This window comes from Schistocerca serialis, chromosome 7 (assembly GCF_023864345.2).
Source record: "Schistocerca serialis cubense isolate TAMUIC-IGC-003099 chromosome 7, iqSchSeri2.2, whole genome shotgun sequence".
NCBI lineage: Eukaryota > Metazoa > Arthropoda > Insecta > Orthoptera > Acrididae > Schistocerca > Schistocerca serialis.
Genome location: NC_064644.1, coordinates 526,846,466 through 526,871,878, shown reverse-complemented (window position 1 = coordinate 526,871,878; position 25,413 = coordinate 526,846,466). Strand labels below are relative to the sequence as shown.

The 25,413-nt window shown below is 44.1% G+C and overlaps 1 protein-coding gene across 1 annotated transcript in view; it reads left to right on the top strand.

The window, feature by feature from the left end:
- LOC126413204 (zinc finger C3H1 domain-containing protein-like) overlaps positions 1-25,413 on the top strand; it is a 525,925-nt gene that overhangs the window by 158,588 nt on the left and 341,924 nt on the right. Inside the window, exon 3 of the mRNA XM_050083100.1 lies at positions 24,084-24,149. Within this exon, the coding sequence (XP_049939057.1) occupies positions 24,084-24,149 (66 nt within the window). The remainder of the gene's footprint in view (positions 1-24,083; positions 24,150-25,413) is intronic.

The window sequence follows — 25,413 nt, the reverse complement described above, 5'->3', positions numbered from 1 at the left end:
TATCTTGGCCCTAAAATACCGTTTGGTAACAGTCGGCCAAACCTCGACTATGTTGCTGTAGCCTGTCTGAATACTGCCGGCTGCATAAAACTACATCGGTAGGAGCAACTAAATCACCCTGCATAACGTAAGATCACGCAGTGGTTTATCATTCAGAAATCGAGTTGTTTGGTGGCTGTTTTCCAGAAGATAGTGGTGTGCGTCGTGTAAGAAAGAGGAACGTCGCCACGTCGCCTGTAATGGAACTCGACAGCTGCACAACCAAGTCCTATTGACACAGCGGTTTATCGTTCCACGATATCTCTACCCGAGTTGGTCGAATCAGCCATAGCACACGGACAGTACGTTAACGTGTGCAGCTCCACTGACTGTCAGCAGGTTTGCTGTTGTTCGGTTTCCCCGACGAGACAGCCGAGAGAGGAGAGTCGACAGTGGCGCGCCCACAACACTTGACAGAAGAGTGGCCCCAGGCGAGTCCCAGTCCCGCATACACCATCACAATGGACGCTACATTTCTGACGAGTTGGGACCCATGGCTATGTCGTATCTCCGAGGTCTCCCTGACGTAATCTTTCAACGAGATAACGCGTCAGCACATGTTACCGAGCTATACTAACCGACCTCGGTGCAGAAGATGTTTGATAGTTACCCTGTCGAGTAAGTTATCCATAGTTTTCGCCCAGTGAAAACATTTTGTCATAGGCTGCATGGGGTGCCGAGAGACTGGCACTGCGACTGATAAACCCTGGCACACAGGTGAAGCAGCATGCGATGAAGTACTTGTATGTGCTATTCAAGCTGAGTTCGACTTGATGTTCTGCCTCCTTAGTTCGTTCCAGAGCTAGCAGCTCTGTGTACTACATTTCTTACCCTGTATACCCCAAGTCACAAACTGATTCATATATTCGTCCTACTATACTCTAAACACGTAGCAAATGTTGCAACCATACGAAACTAGTTTCGTCCAGCCTTACCTGTGGGTTCTTTGATTGCTCTGGGAGAAGACTGATCAAACTAGAACACATGATACATAAATGAATAAAAGATTTACGCAGCTTTAACACAGTTATTTTGTTGTAGTTGGCAGAAGAGCCAACACCGTGTTACTAGAGGAGGCCGAAATGCACGCGTTTTAGCTCACGCAGGCTGGTGTGAGGAGGGAAGAACTATACTGACGTGAGGTCTGGAACATGTCAAGGAATTAGAATTCAGAAAGCGGACGGAATTGGTTTCATACTTAACTTTAATCCATTAATGATGAACGTCGCTCTTGACGGTACATGATTCACAATATTATCTGTTCAGAATAGTAACCGAATATGGCGCCTTGCTAGGTCGTAGCAAATGACGTAGCTGAAGGCTATGCTAAACTGTCGTCTCGGCAAATGAGAGCGTATGTAGTCAGTGAACCATCGCTAGCAAAGTCGGCTGTCCAACTGGGGCGAGTGCTAGGGAATCTCTCTAGACCAGACCTGCCGTGTGGCGGCGCTCGGTCTGCAATCACCGATAGTGGCGACACGCGGGTCCGACGTATACTAACGGACCGCGGCCGATTTAAAGGCTACCACCTAGCAAGTGTGGTGTCTGGCGGTGACACCACATATTTTCCACAGGATTACTGGATAATTTACAATCAACATAGTATCAATCGAGGCACTTATTAACAAACTGTTCTCCTGCACTACAGAATTCAACATTAACAAGACTCGTTGGTCCTACTCTATGATGTTGAATCCTTCAGATGAAGTCAGGAACTGGCTTGAGCTCTTGCATTCTCGACGTTGCCGTGTCCTCCGCGTGACGGCTCAGCTATGCTGAGATTGAGGCGTGGTCTTTTGGACTGCCACGAGACCTCGCTTACGTCTATCGATATGTGTTACTGACTTTGTTGTGGCACCGCGACCTCTGGATGATACTACAATAAGTACTCACTTCATGGTCTGTTTCGGACAGTATTTAGTTGTTGTTGTTTGGTTTTACTTAACGTGTGGAAAGGGCCTTATTGAACATATGCCTGCTCTACAAGCCTCTTGCACTTCTTTCCATCGTGTGCACCGAGCGAGGTGGCGCAGTGGTTAGCACACTGGACTCGCATTCGAGAGGACGACGGTTCAATCCCGTCTCCAACCATCCTGATTTAGGTTTTCCGTGATTTCCCTAAATCGCTTCAGGCAAATGCCGGGATGGTTCCTTGGAATGGGCACGGCCGATTTCCTTCCCCATCCTTCCCTCACCCGAGCTTGCGCTCCGTCTCTAATGACCTCGTTGTCGACGGGACGTTAAACACTAATATCCTCCTCCTCCTCCATCGTGTGCACTGTTCGTCCTGGACGAAACCACAATTAAGTACTCACTTTATTTTACATACGGAAAGGGCTTTATTGAACATGAGCCTGCTCTATAAGCCTCTTTCATTTCTTTCTACCGTGTTTGTCTAGCTCTGGCCTCTCTGATGTTACACCTCCTAATACTGCGTCTTCCTTTCCCTATTGTTCTTTCTATTGCTCTGCAGAATGATATTCTTGGCACTCGATTCTTCATCATTCTCGCCATATGACGTACTCAATTCATCCTTCTCTTCTTTAGCACTTCGAAGATGATGTGGTGTTTGGTCTCTTAATTTTTCGTTTTTTTCTTACCCTCCATTCCATGTTATTTCCATCGTAAGTAAATCTTCATTATTTTTTTCATCACCCTCTGTGTTGCAGTTTTATTGGGCAGAATTGTAAAAGACAGCTTATCGCTGGAATGTGAAAGATATCCGAAACTACCTTCTGCCCTGAGGTGGCATCAAGTTCGGTTCATCTGTGCCTTTCATTGAAGAAGTTGCGTGTTACATGACGTATCTAGGAGGAAGACGTCAATTTTAGAGGTGAAGTATCGTTGTCGGTGGAAATATTAAATACAGTAAATTAACAGGTTGCGTGCTGCAAACCTCAGGTGTGCGCCTAGAGACGATTCCATTGGACAGCGTGTCTTAGGTCTTGACGCATGCAGGGCATATAACGGCCACGCTGGTCATTGGACCCGTCTGTGGGCTCGAACCAAGAACTGAATTCAGGACACACTCCCAGCGTGAACTGCTGACGGAACAGATCCATGCTAGGCACAAAAAGCAGCTGGGATAGTCTACATGGGCAAAAGCCCCGTGCCCGCCCATCGGCAGTCAGTTCACCATCCTAACTGATGGTGTCGATGTGGCGGATAGTCGAAACTTTGGATACTGAAATCCGACCGTACACACTTGAACTAGTTTCTCATCATCTACGCCAGGAGAAACTGAAGAGTTACTGTTAGCCATTTCTGTATCGAAACTGGTCCCATGATTCGAGGGCTTCCTCGATGGCGGAAACTGGAAAAATACAGTAGTGTCTGTTTGTGTGTGTGTGTGTGTGTGTGAGAGAGAGAGAGAGAGAGAGAGAGAGAGGGGGGGGGGGGGAGAGTACAATACAGTGAAATTAGAATTACTTCTGCAAAACGTCAACTCAAAAAAAAGAAGGAACATACACACACGCTTATGGTATTTACTTCCCGGATACATGTAGCAGTGTGTCACGTCTAGATGGTATTGAGGGACGCAAAGGAATGTGCATGTAGTGTGCAGAGCTGAATAGCTCGTGTGAAGGAGCGACTATGCAGATGATGCGCTTGGCTGCTTTTATGGCTGGAGGGGGAATGTAGGGGGAGGGTCATAGACGGCGAGAGACGGGTTAAGCTGGTGTGTGTGGGGGGGGGGGGGGGGGGGGAGGGGGGAGTACGGCGGCAGACACCAGGAGCCACAGCTCGGGGCAGGGCGGCGCGGCTGCAATATGGACGACCCGGGGGGATGCGCCAGGGCTGCCTCTGCTTGTAGAGTCTCCGCCATCCATAATAGACGGCGGGCGGTCCCTGCCCCACTAGCCCGTGACACGTGCCAGCTTAGCGTGCAGACCGCGAACTAAGGCAGACCTCTCCAGCGGCACAGCTCCACTGCTCACCGGCAGATTCTTCTAATGGATTTAGGGACATCGTACTGCATCGCACACTGGTGGGTGCTACCTTCGTACTGTATAAGAAAAAACAACTTTCACCCCAACTTCACTTCAAGCTTTAGGCATTTTTTTTTTCTCTGTTATGCTACCTATCGCTTCCTCAGTCTTCCTTGGCTCCTTCTCCCAGCTCCATTACGTCTTCTTATCTGGAGAGGCAGTCCTCCTCCGTTCACACTTTCGAGGTGTTAGCTCCAGTTTCTCCTGATTTCTTGCATTTTATTGACTGTATTAAATATATTCAGTTCTCTCCTATCTTCCGAATTCCGAAATCTGTCAGGGCTCATGCATCCCCATACTGCTCTTAGAAACCTCCCTCTTTTGTATGTATGCTACTTCCCTGGTGTTTATTTTAAAACCGCCGATTCACTTCCATGAACAAGAACTGGGATTCCCAGTGTCCTATAACACTTCAGCCTCATGCCTCTCCTCGTTTTATTTTTTAGACATATTTTCATTGGTTCACACATATACCCAAACTTTGATAAATACATCTTCGTCATATTCAGATGTGATGTCGCAACCTACATAGTTAACTATTTGACCTGTTCTATTCTTGTGTTATTAATCACTGTGCTTGTCCATATAGGGTGTTTTCCTAAAAGCTGCTGATTTCATCTTCTTTTCTGAAATCGTCAAATATTGCTCTTCACAAACCTTAGCCAGTGAATACGTTCCTGTTTGTAGGCAATCTTCATTCTCGGCCAGCAATGTGGCACCTCCTGCATATGAAAGCAATTCAAGCAAAAATTATTGTTAATCTTATTTCCCCCTAAAAATGTCCTTTCATTCTCAGATTGCATCATCGAAATCAAAGTTAAGAAGCTTTGGTGAAAACCTGTACCTTTGTCTTCATCATTTGTTTTTAGTTATAGGCAGTGGCATAGTATCATTCATATCCAAAATTAGCCTCTTACGAGTGGCTTTGCCTATGTATGTATCCATCACATATATTGCACATATCTCCTCCTTCCCTCTCTCTCTCTCTCTCTCTCTCTCTCTCTCTCTCTCTCTCTCTCTCTCTCTCTCTCTCTCTCTCCCCCCCTCCCTCCCTCCCTCCCTCCCTCTCCCTCCCTCTCTCTCTCTCTCTCTCTCTCTCTCTCTCTGGCTGTCTCCTCCTCTCCCTATCTCTTTTCATCTCCTTCTCCCCCTCTCTGTCTATCTGCTTCTCTCCCCCCCCCTCCCATTGTTCGTCTCCTGCTCTCCAATTTTCCTTTTCCATCTGTACACTACCCCTCACTATTTTTCAACTAAATCTTACCCCTCCTCATCCTCTCCCTTCTCTCTGACATCTCCTCCTTCCCTCTCTTTGTCCATCCCCTCCTTCACCCTGTCTCTATCCATCTTCTTCTCCTACGTCTTTGTTTGTTCATCAACTCCTCCCCTTCTCTCTTTGTTCATTTCATCCTTCCACCTTTACCTGTCCATCTTCCCCACTCTCTGCTCAGCCATGCCCATTTGCACATATAGCCCCTTGAATGCATTCTGATACATCCCGCACAACATGCCTGTCATGCAGAGCAGACTAGATGTCAAGTGCTACCCAACATTTTCACCTCAAATCCATCCCTATTGGAGCTATGTGGTTCTAACACTGACAGTATTTCTTGGAAGACTATAAGTAGTAAGTTTACCAAATTTGGCTGAAACCAACCCAGTGATTTAAAAGGGAATGTAGATCACACACATATCCACTTTTATATGTGGTTGTGTACACACTCTTAAAAATGTTTATTATATGTTGTGAATCCCCTCTTGTTCTCATAATTCTCCACTGTTTCTATATCTATATTTACACCTACATAGATAATCCGCAAACCACCATTCAGTATGTGGTGGAGGGTACCCTGTACCATTACTGGTCATTTCCTTTCCTGTTCCACTCGAAAAAAGAGCAAGTGAAAGACGACTTTATATGCCTCCATATGAGCTCTAATTCCTCATATCTTATCTTTGTGGTCGTTACGTCCAATGTATGCTGGCAGCAGTAGAATCGTGTGTAATTCAGCTTCAAACGCCAGTTCTCTAAATTATCTCAGTAATTTTTCTCGAAAAGAGAGCTGCCTTCCCTGTACCCTGCAGTGATACCCATTCGAGTTTCCAAAGCATCTGTGTAATACGTGCTGTTTGAACCTACCAGTAACAAATCTAGCAGCCCACTTTTGAATTGCTTTAATGTCTTCCTTCAATCCGACCTGGTATGGATCCCAAACACTTGAGCAGTACCCAAGAATAGGTCGCAGCAGCGTCCTATATGTGGTCTCCTCTACAGGTGAACCACTCTTTCCTAAAATTCTCCCAATAAACCAAAGTTGACTATTCGCCTTCCGTACCACATACTCATTTCGTATCACTTTGCAAGATTACGCCCTAATATTTAAACGACTTGACTGTGTCAAGCAGGACACTAGTAATACTGTATGTGAACATTACTGGTTTGTTGCTCCTACTCATCCGCATTAACTTACATTTTTCCACATTGAGATAACTACCATTCACGTTGCCATCAATAAATTTTGTCTAAGATACCTTGTACCTTCCCACAGACACTCAACTTCGGCACCACAGCACCATCAGCAAACAACCGCATAATGCTGCCCACCCTGTCTGCCAAATCATTTATGTATACAGAGAACAACAGCGGTTCTATCACATTTCCGTGGGGCATCCCTGATGATACACTTGTCTCTGATGAACACTCCATGTCGAGGACAGCATACTGGATTGCATTACGTGAGAAGTCTTCGAGCTACTCACGACCTGTGAGCGTATTCCATATGCTCGTACCTTCGTTAACAGGCTGCAATGGGGCAGTGTGTCAAAGGCTTTGCGGAAATCTAGAAATATGACATCTGCCTGTTACTCTTCATCCATAGTTTGCAGTATATCATGTCAGAAAAGGGGAAGCTGAGTTTCGCACGAGCGATGCTTTCTAAAACCGTTCTAAAATGTTCAAAATGTGTGTGAAATCTTATGGGACTTAACTGCTAAGGTCATCAGTCCCTAAGCTTACACACTACTTAACCTAAATTATCCTAAGGACAAGCACACACACCCACGCCCGAGGGAGGACTCGAACCTCCGCCGGGACCAGCCGTTCAGTCCATGACTGCAGCGCCATAGACCGCTCGGCTAATCCCACGCGGATTTCTAAAACCGTTCTGTTTCCCTTTATCAACATTATCGTATTTCTTAATAAAATCAATAAATGCTAAATGTGTTTCCGTATTACACTCTCTCTGTTGTTCTATTATTTGTTTAATTAAAAGAATTGCATCTCTTGTCCCATCTGTTCTTCACCTAATACACTCTCGCCTATAACCTTTAATCTCTTTCATTTCTATTCTTCCTTGTATGTACTTTAGGTAATGGAAATCGGCAAGTGAAACTGTGACTCAATACAACTCTTCATTTACGCTACTGACTCACTCTGTTATGATTACAGTTAGTGTAAAGCACTGTCAACGCAAACCGCGTTGCAGGCGACAGTTTTAGATAACTTGGAACTGCTGATAGATTGCAACATATCGTTGAAGAGTGACGCCACGATCCCTTTGGCTTCGCGTTGTCCACCATTTCGCAAAACGAATAATGTGGACAACAGGCATTAAATTTCTTACGTTTTAGGTCAGGTGGCTGTGCCCTACCATCAATGTCTGCGTTACGTTATCTTTCAACAAGATAATGCAAGACCGTATGTTGCCCGTGCTGTCTTGACCTAGCTGGGTACTGTTTCCGTGCCCAGAATGCTTTCCAGATCTCTCACCCACTTAGACATGTGGCTTGCCGAGAGGTTGGCACGGCGGCATTGGCCGTCTGCTGCGAGTGATCAAGTCTGGCGCAGAATTGAGGCAGCATGGAATGAGGAACCCATATCTGTCACCCAAGATCAGTTCGACCCGATGTCCAGCCTGGTCAAAACCATAGCTCCTGGTAAATGCGGCACCTCTGTGTACTACTCAAAAATTTAGCACTCACTATGTTGTATACGCACAACAGGTAAACTTTCGTTGTTTTCTGTCCTTTCTGGAGTTGGAATTTTGATAGTTTCCTAAGGGCAATTGAGGTTCTAGCTGAACGTGAAATAGAGCCACGGTTTCGAAAGTCGACATTAATGAGCAGGAGGAAGATGCCAGCCACACATTACACCCGTTTCACCATAGAATGACAGCTTAGGAGAGGAATAAAGTAGTGGCTTCGTGTGGTCCACCGGCCCTATCACAAAGTTGTTAGCAAATCAAATGTTTTTTATTCCAGTCTTTGATCACAATATAAATTCTTTTGACGATGGCCGGTTTCAGTCAGTAATGACCATCCTCAGATCTTTTCTAAACCATGTCCTAAAGTAATATGACTGTAATGGTGTAGAAAAGATCTGAGGATGGTCATTACTGACTGAAACCGGTCATCGTCAAAAGAATTGATACTGTGATCAAAGACTGGAATAAAAAACATTTGACAGTATTGGATCACTGTTCATATACGCGACTATGTCGCAGCTAGTTGTTAGCAAATGTTCCTCGTTCTTTATTTCGATTCTTGTGCTTATAGTTCCAAAAAACGAGAAGATAAAGGACGGATAAACACAATGTAGTAAGTATCTACGCTTTGTGTACAATGGTAATGACTCACACTGGACAGAAGCAAATCGAGAATAATTAATGTAATACTGCTTGAAAAGAGACATCGTGCAACATGTTAGTGTCAAAACATAAGAAAGAACTCAATTAAAAGCATTGTTGAAACGAGTTTGGGCGTAACAAATAAGGCGTTTCGTATCAAGGAGATTTGCCAATTCCATGTGCTTCTTTTGTAAGTTAAATGTTAAATTTAGGGGTAAAGGCACGGTGGAGACCATTTCAAACGTCCGCATCGTTTGCGAATTGACACGCTCATGCAAATGTGCACTTGGACTCTTCGTGCGTCTAACTGTTCGTTCCTGACCGAAAGCTCTACTGACGCACGCTGAACGCGTTCGTAATAGCTTGCTGCGACTCGCCTGTGATTGTGATAAACGCGACACGTTACATACAGTTCCGTCAACGAATGCGGAACCCCGCCTCGCTTTTAGCAGCAAGCGGGACTTGCAGTCTCCTCGTTCATCGTCACAGCTTGTTGAGTGCGGAATATTCGACTAACAGATGAATAAACGCGCCGTCACACATCGACACTGCGCATTGTACCTCACGTGTGAAAAGACCAATGACAACGTAGGCGCACACGAATCGGCGTGTTATTGGAACTTTCACGTTCCGGCTATGATAGACAATAACGATCTTTGACCGCGCCGTCATTCGTTTCTCGTCTCCTGCTACCGGCTTAACACTGACGATGTATGCTGGAAACGAAGATGGAAATGGATATGAGTGTTTGGCGCCATTGGCCGGGAGGCCCCTTACGGGGCTGGTCCTGCCGCCTTGGTGCAGGTCTTATTAGATTCGACGCCACATTGGGCGACCCGCTGGCCGGATGGGGATGAAATGATGATGAAGACATCACAACACCCAGTCACTTAGCGGAAAAAATCCCCGACCCAGCCGGGAATCGAACCCGGGCCCGTAGGACTGCAATCTGTCACGCTGACCACTCAGATATCGAGGCGGAACGACTCTCCGACGACTATGTTATCAGAGGCGGAGCACAAGCTCGGTCGGGGAAAGATAGGCCATTTCAAAGGAATCAAACCGGCATTCGCCTCAAGCCCACAGGAACTAGGACACCACGAGAAACCTAAACCCGCACGTCCAGGCGGGGATTTGAACCACTGTCCACTCGGATACAATCCCATCGTCTTACCACTGTGCACCGTTAATCGGTGACTTGAAGAGATCTGCAGTACGAAGTGAACTAGACAGCCGTCCACGCGTGAGTGAACCCAGAGACCGAATGACTAGCTACAACGAATTACACTGCTGGCCGTTAAAATTACAGCAACAGGCAGAACAGAAAATAAAGACAATTTACCTCTTGTGTGTATACAGAATAGTAGCAAACTGTTTAATGGAGCCGGCCGGAGTGGCCGAGCGGTTCTAGGCGCTACAATCTGGAACCGCGCTACCGCTAGGGTCGCAGGTTCGAATCCTGCCTCCGACATGGATGTGTCTGATGTCCTTAGGTTAGTTAGGTTTAAGTAGTTCTAAGTTCTAGGAGACTGAAGACCTCATCAGTTAAATCCCATAGTACTCAGAGCCATTTGAACCATTTTGTTTAATGGTCAACATATTCAGGTAACTGATTCAGCTGCAGATGAGTAGCAACCTAATGATGTCGACAGCCTGTCAGCGCTAGTCCAAATGAGGCAACAAGATGACTGAAGCATAGCCACCACCCACGCAGACAGATGTGGAGATGGGGTCTGAACGCGGAAAGCACAGTCGCGGGTACCGTGCGTGTACCCCCATCCTGCTTGCTGCACTCTACTGACACTCGGACGACCAGTGTAAGGTCCGACTACGTAACAGAAGCTGGACGCGATAAGATGTTTCTCTCACCATGCCGACAAGTGTGTTCACTCTTCAGTGTAGCATCCATCCTTAATCACGCTGCTTGTGAGTGTAATTTTTACAAGTATTTTTCTTTACACAGTACGTGAAATCTGTAGACAGGAGATGGAGAAAAGTGTGGAACCACCAAAAACATAAAACTCTACCATGCCTAATTGTTGTTGTTGTTGTGGTCTTCAGTCCTGAGACTGCTTTGATGCAGCTCTCCATGCTACTCTATCCTGTGCAAGCTTCTTCATCTCTCAGTACCTACTGCAGCCTACATCCTTCTGAATCTGCTTAGTGTATTAATCTCTTGGTCTCCCTCTACGATTTTTACCCTCCACGCTGCCATCCAGTACTAAATTGGTGATCCCTTGATACCTCGGAACATGTCCTACCAACAGATCCCTTCTTCTAGTCAAGTTGTGCCACAAACTCCTCTTCTGCCCAATTCTATTCAATACCTCCTCATTAGTTATGTGATCTACCCATCTAATCTTCATCATTCTTCTGTAGCACCACATTTCGAAAGCTTCTATTCTCTTCTTGTCCAAACTATTTATCGTCCATGTTTCACTTCCATACATGGCTACACTCCATACAAATACTTTCAGAAACGACTTCCTAACACGTAAATCAACACTCGATGTTAACAAATGTCTCTTCTTTAGAAATGCTTTCCTTGCCATTGCCAGTCAACATTTTATTTCCTCTCTACTTCGACCATCATCAGTTATTTTGCTCCCCAAATAGCAAAACTCCTAATACGGTGTAGGAACATCGTTGGCATTCACTTTACGCACAATCTCAAACCATTTCTAAATTTTATTCTCCCTGACACCACCTCCGACAATAATTAACGAAAAAGAGAGTATCACTTACTGCATTTCCGCTGTTCGTGCAGTAAAACGTACTTCTTAACTACTAACTCTACACGCAACACACTTTGCACAGAATATCCACATACATCGCCGAATGTAGCTCCGAATTTAAACAGTCGGAAAAGGATGCGACACTGTCTAGAACTGTGTTCAGTGGCACGCTGGTATAATATGTGTATACTGAGGGGCTGTAGTGTTAGTGACTCACTTTTCACTACCATGGGCCGTCAGATGGCGCTCAGGAGGTTCGTTTACGCAGTCTCTGTTTTTTCTCTGCGGGCCGCACCTGTGCAGAGTTTAGATGTAAACAGTGATTACAACATTCGTTCGACGTACTTCTCTCCAGCAGCTTGAGCCATTTCAATAGGGTACCGTTGTGTGCGTGCGGGAAGGTGTATGGACGCATCGATGCACTGCTGCACATTTTGCGCGCGGTGTGTCTGTGGTGTGTCATTGCTTTCAGCAGTGGTCTGCGTAACATCCTCATACTTGTAGACCAGATGAATGCGTAGTACAGACGCACGTCATGATCGACGCACCGTTCACGCGGCGATAGCCGACCCATCGTCAGTTAGAGAAGAAATTCGGGCACATCTTACACCTGCTGTTTCACCGAGGACCATTGGCAACCGTCTGCTTGCAGCGGAACGAAGATCACGTATGCCTCTGGCCAGGCAGCCACCGACACCACGACATCGCCGGGCACGGCTGCTCTGATGGTGTGAAAGAGTTGTCTAGAGAGAGGAATGGTGCTCTGTCGTGTGTAGTGGAGTGAGCAGGTTCTGCCTGTATGCGATTGATGAACGTACACGTGTAGTGCGTAGGCCTGCTGAGCGGCCTCTTCCTGAGCGCACTCGCCCGAGACGCACCAGACTGCAGCACTCCGAGCTTCGCATTGCACCCGCGTCGTACTGCCGTTTCTTCGATAGGAAGGAGATGTCCTTTTCCAGCAGAACAATGCACGTCCATATACGGCTGCTGCTAGGCAACGTACTCTTCGTAGTGTACAACGACTGCACTGGCTAGCAAGATCACCAGATCCCTCGTCAACTGAAATAGTATGGGACACGATGAAACACGAAGTCATTCCTTCTCCACAGCCTGTATTGCCGAATGGCAACAAAAGATGCAATCTGCTTGGGATAATCTGTCTCAGGATGTCATACCGGACCGTTCATCACCGTTTGCATGCCAGAACACACGCCTGTGTTGCCGCCAGTACACTGTGTATTGCTGTGACTGTTTCGCCATACTTCTTCACTGCGACGCGTGTGTTTCATTTGGTCTGAATTTGTTGTGGTGTACGCCTACAGTGATGAACTACCTTTCACATCACTTGTGCATAAAATGACCTTGAACTTCTTGTGGATGTTGCATTTTTTTCCGGAAGAGTATAATTTATCATTGTACGACACTTAGTTCAGGAGATATGACGTCATAAACTCAGATGGGTGACAAATGAGGTGCGTGAAAAACTAGCTCCTCTTGAAGTGGTGCACAAATTACTGCGAGCATATTTATCCTGTGTCTGAAAATAAATTTAGTCATCAGACGTTTGTAGCTGCTTAAATTAAATTTTCCCTAAGACATTTATCTACGATAACGTTGGAACCTGAAGAAATGAATTAAAATTTGTGCTGCGGTGGGGACTCGAACCCCAGTCTTCTTGGTTAGTTGGCAAATACGCTGACCATTGCACCACCATAGCATTGTGGTCAACATAGCTGCACGTACTACTGAAGTCAAATACCCTCCTCAACACAAATTCTCCCCTTACATTGTCATTTTTACCAGGGCTCTCCGACATTGGAATAGCACTCCAGCATTGGACGTAATAGGGAAGTGCTGTTCTACATGTGATCCAATAGATTTTAAATTACTTTCAATGCAGGGGTGCTATTCCAATGTCGGTGAGCCCTAGTAATAGTGACAATATAGGGGAAGATGTGAATTGGAGTTTGTGATGCGGACGGTATTTGACTTGGGTAGTTCGTGCAGCTATGTGACCATAATATTGTGGTGGTAGGAAATAAGGAGACCCAGGTTCGAGTCCCGAACCCCCGGACAGATTTTAATTTACTTCTTCACCTTGCAACGTTATCGTTTGTAGCTGCGATGTACGTGAAATTTCGCTTACTTAAAGAACCAGAGGGTGGAGCGTCACTAGTTTTTACTGACCACCACGATATTTGCTACTGACAGCAGTGGCAGATCCCAACCACACTACAGCAAATAATTACTATTAAAAACAGTCTTGATCACAATTTATTTTATAAGGTGACCGGTTTCGACCACTGCTGTGGTCATCTTCAGACCATTGAGTGGAAACCCCTTTCTGTTGGATTCTCTGTTTGTGATTCTCCAACAGAAAGGGGTTTCCACTCAATGGTCTGAAGATGACCACAGCAGTGGTCGAAACCGGTCACCTTATAAAATAAATTGTGATCAAGACTGTTTTTAATAGTAATTATTTACAATTTTATTGATCACTGCTGTTCCCATAATGCATTCAAAAGTAACACACTACAGCAGTTACCTCACAGTTGGTTGGACACATGTCTGCTGGGATGGTTAAGCTTGTACTGCCGTATACTTTCGCCTGTGTCAAGTTGTGCTGATATTTGTCATACAGCCTGTGTATTATAACAGTCATCAAACTAACCTTGAGGTAGGTCGGATACAATCTTCACTTCTGACGACGAACAGTTAGTTTGCTAGTCTATTATCATCTACTTGTAATTAGTGCTGAATTACAACCTCGCGATTTAAAGTACATGGTTCAAATGGCTCTGAGCACTATACGACCTAACTTCTGATGTCATCAGTCGCCTAGAACTTAGAACTAATTAAACCTAACTAACCTAGGGACATCACACACATCCATGCCCGAGGCAGGATTCGAACCTGCGACCGTAGCGGTCGCTCGGTTCCAGACTGTGGCGCCTAGAACCGCACGGCCACTCCGGCTGCTAAATTACATAAATCTGTATTTCACTGCAGGGCAAAATAGCACTAAAAATGCGAAGCCAGACTGCGGTGAATAAAGTCAAATAACGCATCCATGTACCACTGGACGGTTGATTTGCTTATTGTCTTTCACGTACTATTACGCCATCAGCAACAGGTTGTCTATTGATGGGCACCAACTGTGACGTTCCAAACGTCAATACGCGCTTACAGTTAATTGAAGTTGCTGTTGCGCAGGTAAGTGCAACGGCAGTGGCCCGCTGCGTAAATCTCTTCACTGACTTGCCAATGTGCACACGCAAACTCACTCGCTGTGGCGATACGATACGGAGCGGATGATTTGTCTGGATGTCGTGACGAGCCTGTCCCCTAGGTGTGCGCTCTGCACCTACGCCACGGCGCGATTCACGTATCGAAACTCGCTGAGACGCTCTGTCCAGTTCAAAAATGTGTGTGAAATCTTATGGGACTTAACTGCGAAGGTCATCAGTCCCTAAGCTTACACACTACGTAACCTAAATTATCCTAAGGACAAAAACACAAACCCATGCTCGAGGGAGGACTCGAACCTCCGCCGGGACCAGCCGCACAGTCCATGACAGCAGTGCCTCAGACAGCTCGGCTAATTCGTCGCGGCGCTCTGTCCAGTCATGTGCGTCATTTTAACGAAGTTGTCTTCTCAATACCTGGAGATTCTAATGAAGAATAAACGTCTATTTTTCTACACAATTAGATAAATTAAGAGGAAACACAGTTGTCCGGCTCAAACACAACAGAGTATAAAGAACGCATAATTTGATATACAGGGCGCAAAAGAATTAAAGGATTATTTCTTGGAAATTCCGTAATTCCCACCGGTTGTGACGCTTAAATTTTAAATTTGGCTCGAAGATGTGTACAACCTTCCTCTGTAATGATGCAAAAGTTTCGACACATCAGAAAAGAAAAGCCACAGGTCACCAGTTCATGCAACGTGTAAGGTGGGTTAATGACGTCACACGGCCCCCAAACGTCATCACAATTCTGCCCAACGCCATCGTGGACGTGTCACATGATGGGAGGCCGTCACAGCCCCACTTTCCCACATTTCACTCCCTATTTTGATGCGCTGAAATTTTACTACTGGTTTCGTCTTTGCAGCATGAATCCATGTGGAGCACGTCTTGGTCTCACTGCGGACTTCCAGTACTCAGCCACACACAATTGATATCATCAAAGTGTACGGGCCTGAAGATGGCGTTGACGCAACGTCGAAACTAGTAGCCAAATAAATATGAAATCTTAAGTACAGCTGGAGGAGTTTCATTTTTAATAAAGATATTAAGGAGTCGTCCGATGGGGTTAGACGTCGTTTCCCTGCGCCATTTCGGAGCCGTCGCTTACGCGTGTGCGTTTCCTTATCCGAATGTGGCCGAATGTGGTCTCTGTCACCACTGTAGTTGGACGCGAAGGCAGCCGTCGGCACTATTCGACTGTCGATGACCATTCGCTCACCCGACCTCTGTATTGGTGGTATCGGTCGGTGCTGAACGGTGGTGGAAGACGCTCCCGGCACCATGCTCGTGTCGTCATCCGCCGTCGTCGGTTTCTCGACTGGCCTGACCAGCTGCTGGGCGCTGCCACTGTTCAGTGGGGCGTCCTTCCGGAACACATTTGCATGTGTGAGAGGGAGAGGCGCCGCCACAGGTGTTGCGACAGATTCACTTGTCGGTACTTGTACAATTGGAGACACACTGAGCGAACGTGGTCTTCTTGACCACAACCGGAGCAAGTTTTCGGCTGACCGTCATAAATGACTATCGCTCTGCACTCTCCAATTGTGACATAATACTACACATGTTTTGACAGCTCGATCTGTATTTGTCGCACAGCATTAAGTACAGGGTACGTGGTAAAGGTTGTCCATTTTTCTGCTATGTGACTAAGTACCCGACCATAGGGTTGTAGCGCGTTAACCACGATTTCAGCCGAAACCTCCAATGGTAACTCAAATACTCTCACAGGTCTCAATCCAAGTCATCTGTGATCAGTAGCTACCGTTCCGACATGTCCGTCTGAATGTTTAAATTTAAGTCCGTCTTTATGGTCGCGTACGATCTTGTTACACACCGTGTCGTGTTGCCTGGAACCACGCGACCGCTACCATCGCATGTTCGAATCCTGCCTCGGGCATGGATGTGTGTGATGTCCTTAGGTTAGTTAGGTTTAAGTAGTTCCAAGTTCTAGGGGACTGATGACCTCAGATGTTATGTCCCATAGTACTATTTGAACACCGTGTCGTTGATCAGTTTGACGTAGACCACACTGCTTGTGATAGAGAAGTGGATGCCAGCCATATCTTGTGGTTCAGTTTTAATTTCTTCACATATAAATCGTTTTACTTGAAATGCCTTCGGTCGAGCAAATTCATTATTAAAGCTGATCTTGATAGTAGATTGTCGGTACGAATGAGCCATTCTAGTTCGAAAGTGCAAACACTAGCGAAGGCTAACACGAAGTAAACAACCGCTTACGCCGAAGCTCCGTGGCAGGGACGTAAACAGACGTCCGAGCCGCACGACTGCCTAAAGCAAACTACACTTACCGGCGAGGAGGACTAACAGAAAACTCGGTGTCCAAGTAGGGTGAGCCCATCGGCATTTTCTCCAGATCCACTCGTCTTGAACTTGATTCCTTTTACTACTAATCTCATTTCTGGACTACATGCCGAATAACTATGATTTGAATTAGATTACGAAAGTGAATGTCTTGCTCACATAGTACTTTACTAAAATTTTACTATCGGTTTCGTCTTTGCAACCATCATCGTAGTGAAATTGCGTGCTTATGGAGTATCGTTCAGTTATGTGACTGGATTTGCGATTTCCTGTCAGAGAAGTCACAGTTCGTAGTAATTGACGGAAAGGCATCGAGTAAAACTGAAGTGATTTCAGGCGTTCCCCAAGGCAGTGTTGTAGGCCCTTTGCTCTTCCTTATCTATATAAAAGATTTGGAAGACAATCTGAGCAGCAGTCTTAGGCTGTTTGCAGATGACGGTGTCGTTTATCGACTAATAAAGTCATCAGAAGATCAAAACAAACTGCAAAACGATTTAGAAAAAATATCTGAATGGTGCGAAAAGTGACAGTTGACCCTAAATAACTAAAAGTGTAAGGTCATCCACATGAGTGCTAAAAGGAATCCGTTAAACTTCGGTTACACGATAAATCAGTCTGATCTAAAAGCCGTAAATTCAACTAAATACCTAGGTATTACAACTTAAACTGGAAAGAACACATAGAAAATGTTGTGGGGAAGGCTAACCAAAGGCTGCGTTTTATTGGCAGGACAGTTAGAAAATGTAACAGACCTATTAAGGAGACTGCCTACACTATGCTTGTCCATCCTCTTTTAGAATACAGCTGCGCGGTGTGGGATCCTTACCAGATAGGACTGACGGAGTACATCGAAAAAGTTCAATGAAAGGCACCACATATTGTAGTATCGCGAAATATGGGAGAGAGTGTCATAGAAACGATACAGGATTTGGGCTGGAAATCATTAAAAGAAAGGCGTTTTTCGTTGCGACGGATTCTTGTCACGAAATTCCAATCACCAACTTTCTCCTCCGAATGCGAAAATATTTTGTTGACGCCGACCTACATAGAGAGGAACGATCACCACGGTAAAATAAGGGAAATCAGAGCTCGTACGGAAAGATATAGGTGTTCATTCTTTCCGCGCGCTATACGAGATTGGAATAATAGAGAATTGTGAAGGTAGTTCGATGAACCCTCTGCCAGGCACTTAAATGTGATTTGCAGAGTATCCATGTAGATGTAGATGTAGATAAGATCTAACGATTGCAGTATGAAATATATTCGCAATGGCGAATATGGACAACCATCAGCTGTATAATGGAATGAAGACAACGAAAATTTGTGCCCGGTGCCGGACCGGGAATCGAAACTCGCATTTTTTTATTTTCGATTTTGTTCGTTGCATTTGTTCGGTGCGGATGTCCCATGATACCCGTTCAAGTTCAGTGCTGAGCCGTTGACTCAGTTTTTTATTACAGAGGGTAGCTAAGCAGCTGGCGCCTGTGGCCGAGCGGTTCTAGGCGCTTCAGTCCGGAACCGCGCTGCTGCTACGGTCGCAGGTTCTAATCCTGCCTCGGCATGGATGTGTGTGATGTCCTTAGGTTAGTTAGGTTTAAGTAGTTCTAAGTTCTAGGGGACTGATGACTTCAGATGTTAAGTCCCATAGTGCTTAGAGCCAATTGATTTTTTTGGTAGCTAACCCTCTGACCGAACACGCTGATCTACCGTGCCGGCGAACTATTAGGGTAACCGAGCACGACTCGCGGCCACGCCTAAACTTCCATATGTCTTCAACCACGTGTCCACAGCACCCTGTACGGGAATATACACAATGGATACACGAGAATTTGTAGACACAGGGATGACGACATATGGAAGTTCGAGTCTGGCCGGAGGTCATGTACGGATGGCCTAACGTTAAGGCGACCGCTCGCGGAAGGCGGGGGTTGGACTACCGGTCCAGCACAAATCTTTTCAGTGTCGTCATTTCATTATACAGCTGATCATTGTCCATATTCGCAATTGCGAATATATTTAATGTACCTCATAACGGCTGTAGTCGCCGCACTGCCTGTTCCTTTGGACATCCACATTGCATCGTAATTCGGAATAACAATATCGTATCGTAATGATTACAGCAGTAATAGGCAGGCACACAGTCAATTTACTCATGAAAACTGATTCCCGTCTTCTTATTTGCAGACATCATCATATCTAATGAATACAGCAATGACACGGAGGTGTGTAGACAGTGTATTGGCTACACAACTGCATGTCGCTGCTGTAAAGCTATATCTGATGATGGCAGCAGAGCTGAAACTGTTAATAAATTTTAGTGAAGTAGCACGTGACCAAGACACTGAAATTTATAATATAATCCGATAGAAAGGTGACAGGTCTCGTCCGTACATCCAAGCAGTCTCATTTCGCGTACAGTGACTCTATCGATATAGAATGCGTTTTCTGTCTTCCACGCGCTCTTGAAAGTCGAAATATAGTTGCCCAAGTCTACTCCGAGACGAGCGAAAGTTTATCGAGACTTTAGATTCTCTCGAAGTTTAATCGTTTCATTAATAAGAAATTACCCTGTTTCTTGTTCCCAGATATCTGCTTTCTCGAGAAGGCTCTGTAGCCTTCGCACGTAAGTTAGTTGAGCGAGGCGCGAAACAAGAGTTCGCCGGGATGGTTGTTACGTCATTGCTAGAGTTCACGAACACAGGAATAGCTGGCAGCAGTCGACTGTTTTCAAGGTACACTGTGGCTACTGTGGTGCGACTTCCATTGTGACGGTGGGCTCCACCGCGTCTGAATTCTTCTCTTCGTATTTATAAGACTGACTGCTTGTTTGCCAGCTGCTTTCACTCAAACGAAATGAATGGCGACAGTGGGCCCGAAGTCGACGAAGATGTAATGACGTGAAATGATAGACAGTATTTTAAGGACTATAAAATGCAATATTATTAGTTTGCACAGCCAGACTAATAAAAATTCGTAGTTTATAAAATCGAAGTGACATTTGAAATCCCCGAAAATCGTCATCTGAACTTTCTTCTTCCTCCTCCTCTTTTTCTTCTTCTTCCTCTTCCTCTTCCTCTTCCTCTTTGTCGCCATCGTTGTCCTCTTCATATATAAGATGGTCTTCATTGCCACCGAGAGCGTTACTTCTTGAAAGATTTAACAGTAATGTCTTCTCTGCAACTCTTTTATCCACTGACACACTTGTTGGATTGTACGTCGTTTTAAAACTTCCTTCGGTGTGAATTCATGATGGGTTTCATCGATCATCCATTTGTTCCACTCCTCTCCAATATACACTTTAAATGGTTTATTTACCGAGACATCAAGAGGTTCCAATTGTGAAGTAAGTCTTGCCGGAAAAACAGCCAGCTCTGTAGACTGCTGTCATGTCGTAACTAACACTTAATTTCAACACCTTGGCACTATTTAGTATCTTATTAAAGCAGTGACAGTTACAAAACAGTCCACTAACGACGCAGTATGGACGTCACATCAATCTAGACGTACTGTCTCAGTTCTCTCTCACAGAATTTTTCAAACGACAACTAAGCTGATTTAGCACAAGAAGAGAACTCTTCTTCAATAAAGAACCTTTCCTCTTATCCCACACCCTGTTAGTCTATAATTTCATACCAGCCTCGTCCATAAACCCCTTGTCATGTACGTGAACGAAAACACCTGGTGGTATTTCAGAAGGTTTGGCATTGTTTTGCACTTGAAAATGACCATTAGATTAAGTTTAGTACCGTTACACAATGTGAAAGGACAACAGTGTAGTGCATTTTTTCATGTCCACTTGTTTTTATAGTTACAATTCTAGCACCTTTCGTGGCAACAGTTCTGTTACTCGGCACACCAAATGTCAGAGGACTTTCGCCCATACTAGTTTTCTTTCGATGTTGAATAATAAAGCAGTGGAAAACGTTTTCTGTGCATACTCTTGTTCCATTTTCTGCGATAGTTTGGTTTTGGTTCGCATGTTAAATCCATGACGCTTCATAAACCTTTAGCATCAACCAACTCCACCCTTAAAGCCAGGTAAGTTTCCACTGTAGCGCTAGCTTAAGCGTCGTAGGTGTGGAACTGTAAAACTGGTGTCACGTCGTAACTAACAGTTAATTTCAACATCTTCACACTATTTAGTATCTTATTAAAGCAGTGACAGTTACAAAACAGTCCACTAACGACGCAATATGGACGTAACTTCAATCTAGACGTACTTGAAAATTCCGATTAAGCCGAAACAGTCTGTCGTAAATAAAGATTGCTTACTATAAGCAGCTGTTTGGTGTATCTACTCTAACAATCGTTTTTGTGTTCATTCCAATAACATTTTGGCGGTGTTCTTGAACCCATTTCAGTACTTCATATTCTAGTGTTGCTCATTTTGCATTCAGTCCTATACGCATTTAGTCTTCATCATTTTTTTCAGTTCTTCTTTACTAGCCCTCCACTCACAAATCGTTTTTTTTTTCTGTTGGTGGAGGGTCGAAATGTCGCTCTGCTGCTCTGTTTCCATTTTTTCTGCAAATGCTAATACCTTTTTTTCCATTACGAAACTAGCTACTAACAAAAATACTGTAGTGTCACCGATAATACAAATCACTTTCAATTCAAGTTCACTGGCACCGTAAACTGCAATGACACATCATAGGCTACGTAGTGTTCTGGGTTTGTGATGGCGGGGCGGGAGGGAGACATTGAATCCCCGCAAATCATGTTCGTCGCATCGGTGCACTACTGCTGCCAGTTGAATCCAATGTTGCCATATAGTTAGTTAGTTAGTTACGTGTTCCATTAATCAATCTCACGGTAACCTTTATGATGTGGAACGTGTCAAGTGCATAAGAAATACACCCATGAATCAAGGGTTTCTTTTTAAGCTTAAAGCTTTGTTACGTACCCCATTCACTTAAATGGCACAAAATGCTTATATTATACCAATAGATTTATTTATTCCTATTCAAGAATTCATCTATGGTATAGAAGGAGTTGTCAAGGAGATACGATTTCAATTTATTTTTGAAACTATTGCTGATGTCTGTCAGACATTATATTTTACCCAGTAATTTACCGAAAAGTTTTACAACAGCATGTTTTACCCCTTTCTGTGCCAGAGATAGGTTAACTAGAGGATAGTGTAACTCTTTCCTTCTTCTGGTATTATAATCATGAATGTCACTGGTCCATGTTGTTGAGAACAAATTTCATTACTGAGTAATTGTACTGTGAGGTTGTTGTAAGAATTCCTAACCTTTTATACAGATGCCTACAAGGTGTGCTACTATGAGCCCCACACATTATTCTAACCATTTTCTTTTGAGCAGTGAATGCTTTGTGCCTAAGTGTTGAGTTACCCCAAAATATTATTCTGTATGATATCAGAGAGTGAAAGCATGCAAAGTATGTGAGCTTGCTAGTTTCTATAGCCTCAAAATTAGCAAATTATTCTGATAGCAAAAGTTGCTGAACGTAGTCGCTTTAGGAGATCCAAAAACTGAATTTTCCAATTAAGATTCTCATCTACAGGCACACCCAAAAACTTTGTATACTCCACCTTGGCTACTGACTTCTATTGATATGTTATATTTATTGAAGGAACTGTACTCCTTGCAGTAGAAAATTGGATGTACTGTGTTTTTTCAAAATTCACAGCAAGCCTATTCGCAGAAAACCAACCAATAACTTTTCCAAAGACATTATTTGTATTATTTTGTATTGGAGTTTCTTTTACTGGATTGATAATGAAGCTTGTATCATCAGCAAACAGTGTCAGTTTAGCTTCTTGTTTCAGATAAGAAAGGAGGTCATTCACATATATCAAGAACAGAAGGGGATCCATGATCGAACCCTGTGGAACAAGTAATGTAATTTCACCCCAGTTAGATGAAGTGGGAAACTTTCTTAAATACCTTCAAACATATAAAGAAACTTTTTTCTTCCTGTTCTATAGAAATGACTTAAACCACTCATATGCTGTTCCATTTATACCATAGAATTGTAACTCCTGTAACATAATGTCATTCTTCACACAATCAATCGCTTTGGATAAATCACAGAAAATTCCTATTGGTGACATTTTACTATTTAAAGACTATATTATGTTGGCAGTGTAATTGTATATTGCTGTCTCAGTAGAGCACCATTTTCGAAATGCAAACTGTGATTTACTAAGTATGCCTTTACTGTTGTGATTGCTAACCACGCTTGAGGACATTACTTTCTCGGCGATTTTTGAAAATGCTGTAAGCAAGGATACTGGCCGGTAATTATTGACATCTGTGGTGTCCCCTTTTTTGTAGGGAGGTTTGATTATGTCATATTTTAACCTGTCTGGGAAAATATCTTGAGTTAGAGCTGCATAACGGATATGCCTCAGAACATCAACTGGAACTGCTCGACATTGTTTTAATACGTATCTTGTTAGAGACAGGTTTCCCGCGGCGTGGAATTTATGGCTATTTTTAAGATGGGCGGGAATTTTAAATCAGACACCGGATATTTTTGTATTCATTTCGAGTATAAGACACACATGAATTCTAGAGGAAATTTTTCGAAGAAAAAAGTGCGTCTTATAGTCCGTAAAATACCGTAAGTTGAAACTGTTCAGAAATGCAGAACGTAAAATCCAGATAATACGTCGTGACAAATGAAAATTTGTGCTAGGCAAACGGCTGCCCAAGCCACTCTGTCCCCAGATTCGTCTTTCCAGTGATGCTACCCCCACATACGCCACCGGAGGGCCTTTGGTTGTAGTGTACGGAAACAATGGGTGCCAACATCAGTGACAACGAATAAATCGGGTCTGGGAGCGTGCAGAGATGGTCTAATGGTTAGGCCGCTACTCGGTAAGCAGGGCGGTCTCCCACAAATTTTTATTTGTCACGACAGATTCACTTCCGTGCTTACGTTGCTTCCTGTATACTGCGTATGGAAAGACGCTGTTATAGTGGTGTCAGAAGTAAAAAGTACATTAAATCGCAAGGAGAAGAATTATTCGGCTTCGGATTATCATGTGTAATAATCAGTTAGTATTCAGTAGTTTCCACGGAGCTATAATACGACATCAACATCAGTGACACTGTTTGAAGTAAGGGTTAAAAATGTTGTTTCTGTTTCTTTCAGGACAGCGAGACAAAAAGAAACCTTTGCTGGAAGAGAACGGCTTCACGCCTGCAGATACGAGCTACAGTAGGTTATCGTGTGAATTTTTTAAATAACTAACACGACTAACTCTTATTTTGTATGTGCTCCTCTAACAGACAATAACTGGACGCACTTGCTAATCTCGTATCTCATATCTCCTTAGTTCTTCGGTAATATTAGCGCACATTGTGTGGCATCAGCCTGTAGTGGAATTTCTTGAACTTACGTTCTGTAGAAATTGATCTTCAAGGGGGAAACATACAGTTCACACAAACCTTATACCGTACGTTAGATACATTACAGTGTACGGGTGATCAGGATTACAGAGTGACACCGTATTCCTTGGTTTCTTGGAGACGCTCCAAACAGTTCCTCACTGTTACTCAATGAAATACATAAGAGCTTTCTGAATATAACACCAGCTTTGTGACTGGGTTGAAGACTTACTAGCAAATAAAACTGAACATGTTGTTCAAAACGAAAGGAAATCTTCGAACAAAGTATGTTCAGACGTCTCACAAAGTTGTTGTTGTTGTTGTTGTGGTCTTCAGTCCTGAGACTGGTTTGATGCAGCTCTCCATGCAACTCTATCCTGTGCAAGCTTCTTCATCTCCCAGTACCTACTGCAACCTACATCCTTCTGAATCTGCTTAGTGTATTCATCTCTTGGTCTCCCTCTACGATTTTTACCCTCCACGCTACCCTCCAATACTAAATTGGTGATCCCTTGATGCCTCAGAACATGTACTACCAATCGATCCCTTCTTCTAGTCAAGTTGTGCCACAAACTCCACTTCTCCCCAATTCTATTCAATACATCCTCATTAGTTATGTGATCCACCCATCTAATCTTCAGCATTCTTCTGTAGCACCACATTTCGAAAGCTTCTATTCTCTTCCTGTCCAAACTATTTATCATCCATGTTTCACTTCCATACATGGCTACACTCCATACAAATACTTTCAGAAATGGCTTCCTGATACTTAAATCTATACTCGATGTTAAAAAATTTCTATTCTTCAGAAATGCTTTCCTTGCCATTGCCAGTCTACATTTTATATACTCTCTACTTCGACCATCATGTTATTTTGCTCCCCAAATAGCAAAACTCCTTTACTACTTTAAGTGTCTCATTTCCTAATCTAATTCCCTCAGCATCACCCGACTTAATTCGACTACATTCCATTATCCTCGTTTTGCTTTTGTTGATGTTCATCTTCTATCCTCCTTTCAAGACACTGTCCATTCCATTCAACTGCTCTTCCAAGTCCTTTGCTGTCTCTGACAGAATTACAATGTCATCAGCGA